Genomic DNA, 13,930 nt, shown 5'->3' on the forward strand with positions numbered 1-13,930 from the left:
TACCCCCTGTGTATTTAAAGAAGGACTTCTTATTGTCCTTAATCTGGGAAGCTAGTCCTAATTCCATCTCTGCCTTGGCCTTCCTGACTGCCCCCCTACATTCCCGAGCGACTGCAGTATAGGCATCCCTGGTGATGACCCCTTCTTTCCATTGGGTGTATGCCTCCCTTTTAGCAAGGAGACATTAATTGTAAGCTCTTCAAGGCCAAGGCTACTTGCAGTTCTTTATCTGCCACAAATGGACCCAATCTTGGCTCTTAAGCATTAAATTCAATAAATAAATAGAAAGTCTTCATTTTAAATTATAAGCTCTGCTTCTTTTTTCAGTTAGAGAAAATTCTAACAGAAACGCACCTTTACCCTCTCATCTGTTTTTATTCAGACTTCTGTTTTTGTTAAATACCAGTACACTAAATAATTTAACAGTCCTTCTAGACTGCTTTAGATGTTAAATGAATGCCTTTTAGTCAATCTTCTGTTGTTTTCACTTTTCCCAATGACATCTAGAAGTGAACAAAAAATGGACATGTGAGTATTACACTTGCCATAACGTACCCGACTAAATTTTCTATGGCATGTTTTATATACGGCAAGTGAAGGCAAGGATAGTCTTGTGAATGGGATAAAGAATTGGGAATTGAGACCTTGGATGTTATTTTAGTTTCAGGGATGGGCTTTCTGTGACCTTGTGGGAAATCTTCAAAATCACAAACAGCAATTAGGTACACAGTCCTCAGTGACTTTGTAGGGAATGCGAATCTTCTCTGTCTCAATTGCCTCATCTTCCCCATACTGAGGATAGGGGATTATAATTTACAAAATGATTACATTCTGAGAATACTTGCAAAATGAATTTTAAGATACTTTGACAGTACAATGGAATAGCGAAATCCTATACCATTAGTAAAGCTCACTTTCTTTTTGCTCAGACTGTGACAGCAAGATGATATCAGACATCTTTTGAAAGGCATAGCTTCTAATGACATATTGCCTCAGCTGGCAATATAGGAGAAATTAGTTTGTAAAAGTGCTGGTGCGGGTATTTTTAAAAATGAATTACTGAGCTAGCTTTACGATTATTGTAACATACCACTAACAGGGTGTCACATTTTATTAAGATGGAAAGCAGTGTTTTTAAGTATTGCTGCCAAGAAACGGTTGTAATTTTCTGTGTGAACAATAATGTGCACTTATGTTAACATACCTGCCAAAACTTAAGAACCCTGTTTACTATCTGGAATAAATCTCTTGTAAGCAATAGATTAATGATTATAGCAAAGAGTGGGAGGAAGGCAAGTCATTGGTGGACACATCAAAAATATATAAAAGCCATGAATCTTAAAATTTGAAGATGTGGTTGATAGAACTGAAAAAAAGAACTGTTTGTAAAGGAGAGACAATATGAAGGAATACATCAATATATCTTAATCTCTTTGCTTCACTCTTCCTTTGTCCTTCTCTCTAGAAGCATTCTCTGAACATCTTTTTCTACATGTACTTATTGTATGAAGAATATTTCCAATCCACATCTTGACTAGTACAATTACATGGTCTCCTTTTTAGCACAACTGGATGGAGTGCTTTTTGTAGTAACCTGTAAACATGCAGGCTCTTTGTTTTCTGTTTTTAAAAAGTTTTTGAATCGGTTTCTTTTTGATATTGGCACATCTATGATTCTGATTTAGAATATTTGAGCCAAGTTCAGGGCTTTATGTATAAATCTCTTGCATACAAATGTTTAAACAATTTATTCCTGTTTTACCCTAAGTGTGAATGCAGTCACAAGCAGGGATCTGGGTTTTCTGTTTCCCATGGGAAAACAGAGGAAAATGCAGATTTTCCCTATTTACCCAAGGAAAACATGGATTTCTTATCTTAACAGACAAACCCACGAGTTTTGCAGAGTTCCAGCCTGCAAGGGGGTGGAAGACAGTGCGAGGAGTGTGGTCAGACAGGGGAAGCCATGTGCATGTATATATCACCAGCAGGCTGGGGCGGCGGGGTGGGGGGGGGTGGAAGTGAAGGGTGGAAGCAAGGCTGGGGGAGTCATGGGGGTGGGGAATGAGGGGCACCAGTTGGGCTGGAGGGGTTGTGTGTGTGTGCGGGGGGGGCCTTTCATTTTAATCATGGATTTGAGGGGGTTATCAGAGAATATGCATTTTTTTTATCAGAAAATTTATGATTAAAAGAAAATCAAGGAAAACTAGGTCACAAGCAATGTAAGACTTGTTTTATTTTCTGTAGTAAACGCTTAGGTGCCATTCATTAAAAGAAAATAATACTTTGTAATATAATAATAATAATAATAATACTTCGTAGTAGTGCAGGGTTCATCCCGGTCACTATGGGAAAGCTGCTAAGAAAAAAACAAAGCTCTGAAGGAGACAGTGCCTTGTAGTCGGTGCCTTTTGTAGTGCTGAACAAATACTCTTCTGATATAATCTTTGATGCACTTCTTCTGATAGCAACATAAAAGAAAAGTTGTAATCAGTAGTCCACTGGGAAAGAGAAGCCATGTTTATCAGAAGCTGCTATGTTTTGTCTGCCTGCCTGTATAAATTGTCTCGAGTTTTAATTCTGATGCATTTTTTTTCCCCCACTTTCTGTATTCAACTCCTGAGGAGATCTTCGTGCTTTAGGATTTAAGCCACTCTCTAACTACTGGACACCAGGAGGAGATTTAATCTGGGCAGTAGATTATCTCAGATCTGCCTACTGCAGCCAGTGTTACACCTTTCTGTGAAATAGCTGGTGTAAGCCACTGTCAGGAAACAGGATGCAGGACTAAATGGAACTTGTATCTGATCCAGTCTGGCAATCCCTGTGTTACATGGCTGCATTTCAGTGATTAACAACCCGAGAAGTGTATGTGCATGCACGTATGCACTTAACATCATCTTTATGTCTGAAGTGCTTTCATTAGAGCAAAGTAAAAGTTTTTAGGATAGGGAATCCATTTGACTTTTTTTTCCAGTGCTTTCTACATGTTGCAAAATCCAAGTATTTATGGCATGATGATTCAACAGGCATGGTCATAAGAAGACATGTAGGGTTAAACAAAGTTAATGATCTTTGCATTGTTGCCTTGTGGAGTAGCCAAAACATCAGACCCTGGGCTATTTTTTCTGGAATAGCTTGAGTTATTGAATCGCATTTAACAAAACTAACATTAAAAATCTGTGTTTGTTTTCTTCAGGCAGTGTGCAATATTGCTCCGCGTGGTGTATATGTTTGTGGTAATACCACCACCAGCTCTGGCCTGACTGTAACTCTGTCTAGAGATGGCACCTCTGGAGATTTTGCTTTGGAAGCTGGTGCTCTAGTACTTGGAGACCAAGGTAATATGCTAAGGGCTGTGGGTACCTTTTTTGCACAATATTTTACTTCTGATTCAAATTGGTGTGTTTTTGTCTCCCTTTAAATTTACTTTTTAAAATCTGAATGTTGTGACATTAAATCTGAGGGTTTACAATGATGCTGTCTTTAGCTTCCAATTCCAAGCTAATTCTCTTTAAACAATTTGTTTTCAAAGTTAATATTTTCAAGTATAAAACACGTCTTTAAAAGATTTCATATAGATATTTAAAATGTTGATCCTCATGCTCTGCTGGTCTCTTCCAGGGAGGCTTCCTCTGGTGAGACTTAGAAGTCATGATGTTCTCTACTGGCCTTTAGAGAATTGATTCCTCTGGAGTTTAAGTGGCATTCTCAGAAGATTAGATGTTTAAAGGAAAGCTCTTAAAATTCATATGCTAATGTTATTTAGAGATCTCAGAAAAGAGCTGGGTTTTCAGTCACTGAATGTCCCCTGACTGTAATGGGAACTACTAGGTTCTCAATGCATTTAGGCACTACAGTTTTTTAAGTTAACCTAATTTTTCTTAAACAAAATTATTGGATTCTGGAGTACAGTTTGGCAACAAACAGAAGCAAATGTATTGCTCACAAGGTTGCTATGAGCATGACTAGTTACGTCCCTCTCTGTAATACTTGCCCATTCCAGACTTGCATGTTGATCATCAGTGTACCAGAGCCAACCTGGAAAGGAAGCTAAGCTGAGGAGAATGTCAGCTTTAACACCCTTTGCAGCCATTAGAGTTTGGATTTAGCTTGTGGTGAAGTATAGTTTCAATAGTATGCACCTGGCCAGTGATCTGATTGCTATCTGATTTATCCTGTATTACATTTCCAGGTATTTGTGGAATAGATGAATTTGACAAGATGGGAAGCCAGCATCAAGCTTTGTTGGAAGCAATGGAACAGCAAAGTATCAGTCTGGCCAAGGCTGGCATTGTATGCAGTTTGCCAGCTAGGACGTCTATTATTGCTGCAGCAAACCCAGTTGGGGGGCACTATAACAAAGCCAAAACAGTATCTGAGAACTTAAAGTAAGCACTTCTCAAAATGTTAATTAGGTACCTTGCAGCTACTGGGGTTGCTGCAAGATACCTAATTCAGTCTGTTGATTCCCGCCCCCCCTCCCCCCCGGTTTCCTGGAGAATGAATGTGATTTTTATTACAATATTTATTCTTGATCATTTGAGAGAGAAACTGCTTTTTTGCTGTGACTTTACTACGCTGGGTAAATTGTTATGTCTTAAATCCTCCTTGAGAAGCAGGGCAATAGGATAAAGATGCTGTAGATTTTCATTTTGTCTGTTGTTTTTGTCTTGTAGAATGGGGAGTGCCTTATTGTCCAGATTTGACTTGGTATTTATCTTGCTGGACACCCCAAATGAAGATCATGACCATTTGCTTTCTGAACATGTAATGGCAATGCGAGCTGGAAAACAAGGAGTATGTAGCAATGCTGTAATGACTCGCACCAACATTCAGGATCCTAATACCTCTGTCCTTGAAGCAGTTTCAGAGAAACCACTACTAGAAAAGTTAAAGGTGGGTTGTTCTCTTCACATTTTGTTTCTTAGCTCCCCATCCTCTATCTCCCACTGGAACTATGTAGGCAGCTTGGGGGTGCTGAATCTCTCAGCAGCCATCTTCTATATTCCAAATAGAGAACCAACTGTAGCCTAGCGCATTTTGGAAGGTTTAGCAAAAGGACCCAATTCATAAAGTTCCTGTTGTTTGTTGCCGTAATAACTCCAGCAGGTTAGGTGGTGGCAAGTTATATCAAGGAGGTTGTCATATATGCCTAGTTTTTAAATGTTTTATAAGTTTCTGCTCTGCGGGGGATGGTGCTTCTTCCTTTTACTTGCCAGTGCTATCATTAAACTTTTCTGCACCACCTTCTTTCCTGCCATTGCAGCTAGTGAGTCCTCCATTTCTGCACCACCTTCTTTCCTGCCATTCCAGCTAGTGAGTCCTCCATTTTTTTCTCTTTATTTCCCCCTTCCATCCCTTCTCGTTCATATATTCACCTGCCCCATTTCAAGTCGACTTTCTCCCCTAACTGAAGAAACAGTTCCACCGCTTTCCCATGTATTTGGTCCTTCCTTTTGTGTGCATGTCCTTGTCTGTCATTTGGATTCACCATGCGGGATAGACCTCTGTCCCTTTCTGGCTCAGTCACAAAGACACACCTAAAGGGAACTCACTGCAGTATCGGGGTATCAAGGGAAGGAACAATGTGTTTATACTGCAACAAGCAAAGCAGGGCTCCTGCTTGTGACTCTTTGTTGTAAAATCATATTTTCCACATCATAATCTTAAATGCCACATTAATTTAGTATGTTTCTAGGCTATATGGTTTCTGTATCATTCTTCATTTTTCAGGTTTTTGAGAATGGGACTCCTGATTTTTGCCAAATCACATTTGCCCTTTCATTTTTCTTCATTGCAAGCTAGAAATATTTGCTGTTTCCTTTGAAAGTAACCAAGGCAATATTTATGATGTACACCCAGCTTTAATTCTAAAAGTTCATAGGTGAAGGACTGGTTAGCAAATATGCTAAAGCACTTAGTCCCATTTCTGGTTCTTTTTAAATGTTTATTCTATTTCAAGTACAGGGTGTATGATTTGTATTTAAAAATATTACTGCATGGTGCTGTATTGCAGCTGTAATTGATGAGCACAAGAGCACTGCTTGTAATTGACTAGGTCTTGCCAGGAGAAAACTTTGATGCCATTCCACACCAGCTGTTGAGGAAGTATGTTGGATATGCCCGGCAGTATGTCCACCCAAATTTATCTCCAGAAGCTGCGCAAGTCCTCCAGGAATTCTATATTGAGCTCCGAAAGCAGAACCAAGGGCTAGACAGCACACCAATCACCACAAGGCAACTGGAGTCACTGATTCGACTTACAGAGGTTGGTATCTACTGCTGTCTCTTGGAGGTGTATGATATGCCATGAGTTTCTGGCAAGTAATATGCTGGCCCATTTTTAGCAAAAAGGAAGATGAATGTTTATAGAACTGCTTCCTTAACAACTTGTTCCTATCTAAGCAGAGGAAGGAAGGATGGCTTGGTGATAAAGGTCATGTTCTGAAACTTAGAAGACTCAGGTTCAGTTCCCTGCCCTATCATTGACATCCTGTGTGGCCTTGAGCAAGTCACACAGTCTCTCTTTGTGCAAGTTCTAATGTGACATTGGTACAGTGGATACAGAATGACTGTCTGGCTAGCTTGCTATTTAAGCCATACACAAGGAACAACTGGGGTGTGCCTCCTTAAGGGCATCAAGCTTTGAGCTGAGCAAAGGAAGAGAAGTCAAATTTCCCACCACTCCAGAGGAGTTATAGTATTTGGCCTACTCCTATTCCCTGTCTGTTTTCAAGTAGAATGCTTTTAGTTTCTTGTTTTCAATCCTTCACAGGTGCAATAAATACAAGTGTTGCAATGATTTTTCCACTTTCCTTATCATTGTGGTCCTTGACTTGGAGGGTTCTAGAGTGCATCAGAGTTTTCTCTGGCAAGAAGTTGAATGCAAAGTTATACAATATAATCGCATAAATCTGGAATTATCAAAAATCTGGCACTTGCCCTCTCCACTCCGGAACCAGCCACCACTTCCGCCTGGTCCTCCCGGATGCAGAAGGGGAAGCTTGCATGCAGCGGCTACTGCCACCATTCACCACCCTGCGCTGCTGCTCCACTGTGGCTGCTGCTCCGGTTCCAGCCACTGCACCAGTTTAAAAAGTAGTGCATTTTCAAAATTCTGGCAAGTGCTCGGTTCTGAGCACATTGGATTTATGAGGTTATACTTTAATATAAATCATTGAGTACATCTGTCTTGTGCCTGTATAGTCAAGAAAGGCCAATATAGACAATAAAGCATACACAAATTTCTAATTTATTTTCTTTTTTTCCATTTTACAACTAGTATACCTTTCAGCTAGGACTGAGTGGAAGATAAATAGATGTTTCAACTTGTTTAGCTTTCACTTCCATTAGTCTGTCCTTCATTGCCTAACATAATTTATTTTGATGCTCTATAGTTCCAGCACGACTAATAACCTGAAGCAGCATTTTTTATCCCAAACTATTTCTAAATCCTTTACAACTAGGAAGACAAGAGTGTTCTAGTCCTTGCTTACTGACCAAAATAGCAAGTAACAGTCCAACTTGTGCAATCAGACTGTGATGACTTTTTTTTTTTTAAGGTGGCTGATTGCAAGATGCATGTAAAACTGGCAAGTTGTTAAGGAGTTAGGGCATCTTTCTCCTGGAAAAAGTTTTTTCCCAGACTGTGAACTTGCCCAAGCCTCATAAATCCTAGCCACTTCACTCCCTCTGCTGTGTATCTGCTTGTAAGAGGCGGCACAGGATTGAGAGATACTAACCTAATTTTCAGTAATAAAATCTCTTGGAAGATGTGGAGAGGGGCATGTTTCTTTTTCTGCCTGGCTTAACTGCTAATGTCCATATTTTAATGTTGCCTTTTAATGGGTTAGTTATGGTTTGGTGCTATCCAGAGAATGCAGTGTTATAAAGCAAATGATTTCCAGGCACCAACCCACTAAGATGGCTTTGAAGGGGTGAAGCATTGCTGTTCACTGATAACAGCAGGTTGTTATTGGTGTTTATTATTCATACAGAAATGCCATAAAAGAATGCAGGCGTCTCTATTTAAGTCCTGCAGGATCATGTTCCAGCACGTAGAGTTTGTTGCAACTAGTGTGCCTGAATGATGGACTCTTGTGTTTAAGTTACTGTGCAACTGAATTGTTATATATGATTTGGTTTTGGTTTTTTTTTTTGAGGCACGCTCAAGGCTGGAGTTAAGGGAAAAGTCAACCAAAGAAGATGCTGAGGATGTTGTAGAAATAATGAAATATAGGTAATGTACCATGTTACCAATCATGCAAAATTATGGTATTCATTTAAATAATATCATTTTTCTTTATGCAACCAAGAGAATGATGAGACAGTATAGTTCAGGCCATAGGTATGTATATGTAAACTCTAAAGCTTTTGTTTTAAAAACTCTTTGCAGCGTCCACTAAATAAGGTGACAATACAATTGTACAATACTGTTATTTGTTAATTTTTCTCATTTAATGCAACATGGCTACTATGATTATAAACAACTTGTAAAAAACCCCTGATGCTCGGCAGTTTAGAGAAGACTGTATCGTTTTACCTGATAGAAGAGATGTACTCCGAAGTATTTTCTTCTCTTGTTGGCTGACTGTTGCTGTGAATTCATGCTGTGTACCAATTAAGTCTGGAGGTGGTTCAGATAAGCCACTTAGCTAGTAGCCTGGGGCTTTGATTTATTACTACTGGATGGAGTTGCACAATTTGTAGGCCTCTAGACCTTGAGCATAGTCTTATGCTTTGGATAGAGTATCTATTTATTTCTGCCTTTACATGATTTTGATTCCAGTGTGGTTGTGTTTTTTAGCATGCTAGGTACTTACACTGATGAGTTTGGAAAACTGGACTTTGAACGTTCACAGCATGGTTCTGGGATGAGCAATAGGTCACAAGCTAAAAAATTTGTCTCTGCCCTGAGTAGTATTGCAGAAAGAACCTACAACAATATATTTGAATTTCAACAGCTTCGGCAGATTGCAAAGGAATTACAAGTAAAAGTAAGTTTATTTTAATTTCTCTTGAGGAAATTTAAATGAAATAAAACTCAGAAACAGTAGAGCAGTGTCACATTTCACCATTGGAAAAGGATGAGTGAACCACATTTTTTTTCAGCTCTGACATCTGTTCATGACTCATTTCTATTGTAAACTGCTTCTAATCTCACCAGCCTTTTGACAGCTGTAACATATTGCATCAGCAAGCACTAGCTTTGCTGCTGCTATTGAGGTTGGTCTCTGCCTTGTTTACAAAAGATAAGTTTGATTTCAGCGTATTTTACTTCCTCTTTCCATCTTCCTGATCACCGTGACTTAAGCCCCAAATTGTTGCCTGTTGTGATGAAAATGTAGTTTTGTTTTTAATGCCTGCGTTTTTTCATTCCTATTCCAAGCTTACTTAATGTATTAATTAGAAATGAAGCAAATCAAAAATACATAAAGCAACAGACAGAATTTCTTTTCTGATCTTCAGCTTGTATTACTCTGTCTTGTTTGTTTTCTTCATAAATGAAAAAATTAGCTAGCCAGTTGCACTTTACAGTACTTGATGAAATGCCTCAAACATCTAATAGAAAGTTATATATACTTTTAAAATCTCTTTAAAAATGTTCTCATTGCATTATGGAAAACAAAGAAAAAGTAATATGTATTTTCACAAACTATTAGCGTGGGCATTGTTCTTCACACTGCCTTGCTAGCATCTTTCAGTCTTAAGAGTTGAAGTGGTAGTAGTGAGAGTCACATCTGGACAAAACACAGTAGTACTACTTCTACAGGAGAAGGAGGGAGGGACTCGTATGTGTGAGTGAGACCTTCCTTCACTGGAGCTGCATCTCCTGAATGCCTTTGAATTATGAGACTTGTTTGGCAACAGATTTCTATATTTTCTCTCCTTTTTAAAACATTCCCTTGGCAAAAAAAAATTTCCTTTCATCTTTCATGGAACATGGATTTAAAATTGCCATGTGGTAAAAACTGGAGATTTGTTTCTTTTGGGGGGGCGTTTATTGAACTTGCGTGCTATAAACTGAGAAGGGATACACTCAAACTGTATTCAGTGTTAGCGGTCTAGTAGTTTGCAAAGAAGTTAAATCTTTAATAGGGTACATACAGGTGTTCGGGGAGGTTAGTGGGGGTTAGCTCAAGCTTAAAAATGGTCATCCGATCTAACTTAGTTTGCCCAGGTGCAGATGTTACATTTAGATCTCTAGTTAGGTTGATCTAAGTGCAAACTGTACAGAAGTTCCTGATGGTTAGATTTGGCCTAAAAAAATGGCAAGCTTGATGTTAAGTTAACTTTACCTCCAAGGTAGTCTAACTTAGATTGGGTTGGCAATCTAACTGAACTTCTGTACAGTTCCCAGTGTAGTCCTGGGGCTGGGAAAGTCCAGCCCCAGGGCCCCCCCAGGTGCTGGCCAATTTTGAGTCCTCTGGCCCCTTGCCCCAGCCCCAGATGGACCCTCCCTATGCAAACCAGTCAGTGCCCCCTCCTCCCCAAGCCACCAAATCCCTGACCCTGCAAGCCACTACCAGTGCTGGTGGTGTTGGTGTTCACTGGTGCTGGGAGCCAAGGAAGTAAACTGGGATGGGGGGAGGAGTGGGTGTGTGGAATGGGGTGTGGGCTGCCTTGGAGGGGTTCAGGGGACTAAAAATAGCCCCTGGTTGGGACATAAATGGATAACATAGATAATGGGGGGCAGGGTGTTGCCAGATTTGCCCATCACTTTGGGGTGTGCTCATTTATTAAGGATACGTTTCTAAGGTCTTTGTAATTCTCTCAGTGTGCTGCTTGTGTTTCTATATGGAGCTGTATCTCTCCCTCCTGCAAGTCAGCTGCATTGTGGTGGCTGGGTTCCTCCAGCGACTGAATCAGGCAGGCAGACAGACACACATGCCTAAACCGGCTGGGTTGATCAGCATGTGCAGGCTGACACCCTCATATGCCAGGAATCAGTTCATTACGATAACAATAATATGCAGTCAGACACGAGCACACAGGTGAACAGAATACCTCTGAATCCAGCTGGGTGTCCAGCTGACACCCTCATGGGCCAGCATTCGGTTCATTAGGGCACGTCTGAGCCAAACTGGGTCACTCAGCCTGTACAAGCTGATCCCCTTATGGGTCTTAAACTCCGCACGTCCCAATCTTTTGCCCTAACTGTCTTAGTAGTGGTAGCCTCTTGATGAGCAGACCCCACAGTATTTCTGGGCTTCACAGGGATCTTTGACTTAGGTAAAAGAAGCATTGCTGCAGAGCAAGTGGGGAAGGGAAGTAGACAAGGAAAAATACACCCAGTTAAAAGTTATTTATTGCTAAGTATGTGAAATGTATAATGGTACTAGTAGTAATAGACATGTAAGGAAAAACAAACAAAACAATTACAATATTACTCTGGTTTAATTGAGTATTTGGGGAAATCTAGCTCAAGCTTTACTAATACAATTTAGGTTCAGAAAGCTATGCTTAGAGAGAAGAAGAAAGAGAGAGAGCTGGAATCTCACCATTCCAAGGCACTCGGATGATTTGTTGACAAGCAAAGTTCCCAGCACAATTGTTGAAGGGAGACGCTCTGTTTCTTCCAGCTTCTCGAGAACAACAGTGCATGGTGTCAGAGATTTTTTTTTTTCTCTTGAAGCACATGCTGCTTTGCAGCTTTCTTATACCCTTAGTCTAGCCTCTTCAAAGCATTTTTAGTTGTGTAAATCAAGAGGGTCCCAAGCCATAATTGACGGGGAAAATCCTGTTTATATGAAAAGTTTAAATTTAAATGAATTACCTTTTTTAGTAACAAGGGGTTATCTGGTTTGGAACATCTCAAAAAACTGGTTAACAACCTGGAAAAACATTATGTTTTAAGGAGTAACCAGACACCTAGGAGCCAGCTTGACATTATTATGAATATACTGGAAGGGATCATCTCAGATGGCCTAGCTGTGCTTGCACTGTGAAGTTAGCATCAGTGTTTTATATTTTTACCTGTTGTGAATAAGCCTTAGCTTAGCTTGACTCTCAGATTTTACTGTAGTCTTTTAACAGATTTAAGGGTATTGATTACTTGGAGTGTCCATGAACTTTGTTTGGTGGGAGGACTTCCACCAATCATCCTGGGAAAAGTATGACAACACTTGTGGTCAGGGCTCCAACGGGCTGGGCGCTGTGCTGACCCCTTAACCATTGTTCAAATGTTGCCCATACCCCCTCTGACTCGGTCTCTTGCCTCAGCATTCCCTAACCTGGTGATCAAGTTTTAGTCAATCAAGTTTAAATACATCTCCCATACTGGGACCAGGGAATGTATGGCCTGAGATGCCTATTAAGCTTTTCTTCTGCTTAGTTCTGGTTAGATGGGTGTGGGTGTGGGGGGTGGGGAGGAAGGAGAAATAAAAAACGTCCTTTGTAAGTTCAGCAAGCTGGGTGCCAGGGCTCCCTCAGGAACACAGAGCTGACAAGTAACAGGGGTGTTGCTCTGAATAAAACTTACTCGTTTTTTTTTCTTTTAGGTATCTGATTTTGCCAGTTTTATTGGCTCTCTCAATGATCAGGGTTATCTTCTGAAAAAGGGTCCACGAGTTTATCAGCTTCAAACTTTGTGAAAGAACATCCATAACAATACTTGATGCACAGTGTTTGTATTTGAAGAAGATTAATGGACATGCTGCAGTAGGATTCCTGTTACAGTACAACTGGCAGTCTACCAAGGGTACTCCTGTACGTACTTTGCAACTAGCCTTGAGCATCAGTAAAAGACGAGAAGTTCCCATGAATACTGTCATTTAAAAATAACCCTTTAAGAATGACTGACTTCCTTAAAATACTGCCATATGACAAGTACTGCCATCTGACAAGTACCGTAGGACTCTGAATCCAGATATGAGTTGTTTGAGACGGGAAGTCTATCAGCATATATGCCAGTTATCAAAGACGATGGGAAGAAAAGATTCTGTATTTATATTCATTCTATTAAAAAAACAGTAGTGGATTTTATTGCAGCTTGAATAACCTATGAAATTTGGTGCTGTTTCAATAGAATATTGAAATGACAAGGTTTATAGTTATATAGTTAAATCAATTAAACAGTCACAGAAACTGATGGAAAAGTTTTCAAGAAATGGATAAATAATTTTTAAACTGAGGCACTGTATAGTTATACCAGTTAATTAAAAGAAATTCTTCAGTGTAATCTACTTTGGCTGCTTAATATTTATGTGCCTCTTTACCCGGGAGTTTATTTAAAATACTGGCTCTGGTTAAAAATGTTAAATATTGTATTGTAGACATGAGTGCTTTTTCTAAACATATGTCATTAAACTTTAAAGACAAAAGTTGGTTTTCTATTAGTTAAGTGACATTAAATGTTATACATTAAAAAACAATGTGGAAATTAAAGCACTTTTATGATAAATACAACACGTGCATTTTGTGCATTGATTTATATTAGTTTTGCCATGCTTTAAAAAGAAAAGTGGGTGGGTGTGCTTACTGACTGGTGAAATTTTAGTTGTACATGAGGATATGGATCTGCACACCCATCTGTCTTAAGAATCAAGGCTTAACACAGAAAAATGGTAAATGAAGATGTTTCCAGCATCAGTCTTCATTGAAGTCACGGGTTTTTTCTTAACACTTTATTGACTTGAATTTAGGACTGAAAATCTAGATCAGTTTGATTTTTGTTTTTGACAGTTTCTCCATATTAAAGAAGCGCCACGTACAGTATATTTTCTGGGTTGACACTCTATGGTCAAAATTTGACCTAAGATGCATTCAATTTACTGGTATCATACATCTTGAACTTTGTCATGTTGAGGAAACTATGCAACATTTTCATGTTCAAGTTTTCAGTGTGTTTTTTTTTTTTTTGTTTTTTGTTTTTTTTTTTAATACTAAGCCTATTCATTTCTGTAGCTTTTTCCAGTACTTTTAGTCACTT

At 39.4% G+C, this 13,930-nt stretch overlaps 1 protein-coding gene across 4 annotated transcripts in view; it reads left to right on the plus strand.

Annotated features, from left to right (window-relative positions):
• Positions 1-13,407, plus strand: part of MCM8 (minichromosome maintenance 8 homologous recombination repair factor) — a 33,202-nt gene extending 19,795 nt beyond the window's left edge. For all 4 annotated transcript variants that reach the window (XM_019549074.1, XM_019549073.1, XM_019549076.1 and 1 more), the window contains exons 13-19: positions 3,197-3,338; positions 4,193-4,388; positions 4,677-4,896; positions 6,059-6,268; positions 8,163-8,239; positions 8,807-8,996; positions 12,501-13,407. In XM_019549074.1, coding sequence (XP_019404619.1) covers positions 3,197-3,338; positions 4,193-4,388; positions 4,677-4,896; positions 6,059-6,268; positions 8,163-8,239; positions 8,807-8,996; positions 12,501-12,593 — 1,128 coding nt within the window. In that variant the 3' untranslated portion in view covers positions 12,594-13,407. The remainder of the gene's footprint in view (positions 1-3,196; positions 3,339-4,192; positions 4,389-4,676; positions 4,897-6,058; positions 6,269-8,162; positions 8,240-8,806; positions 8,997-12,500) is intronic.
• The last annotated feature ends 523 nt before the right edge of the window (positions 13,408-13,930 follow it).

The sequence above is a fragment of the Crocodylus porosus genome, unplaced genomic scaffold (assembly GCF_001723895.1).
Source record: "Crocodylus porosus isolate Cpor-Errol unplaced genomic scaffold, CroPor_comp1, whole genome shotgun sequence".
Classification (NCBI taxonomy): Eukaryota; Metazoa; Chordata; order Crocodylia; family Crocodylidae; genus Crocodylus; species Crocodylus porosus.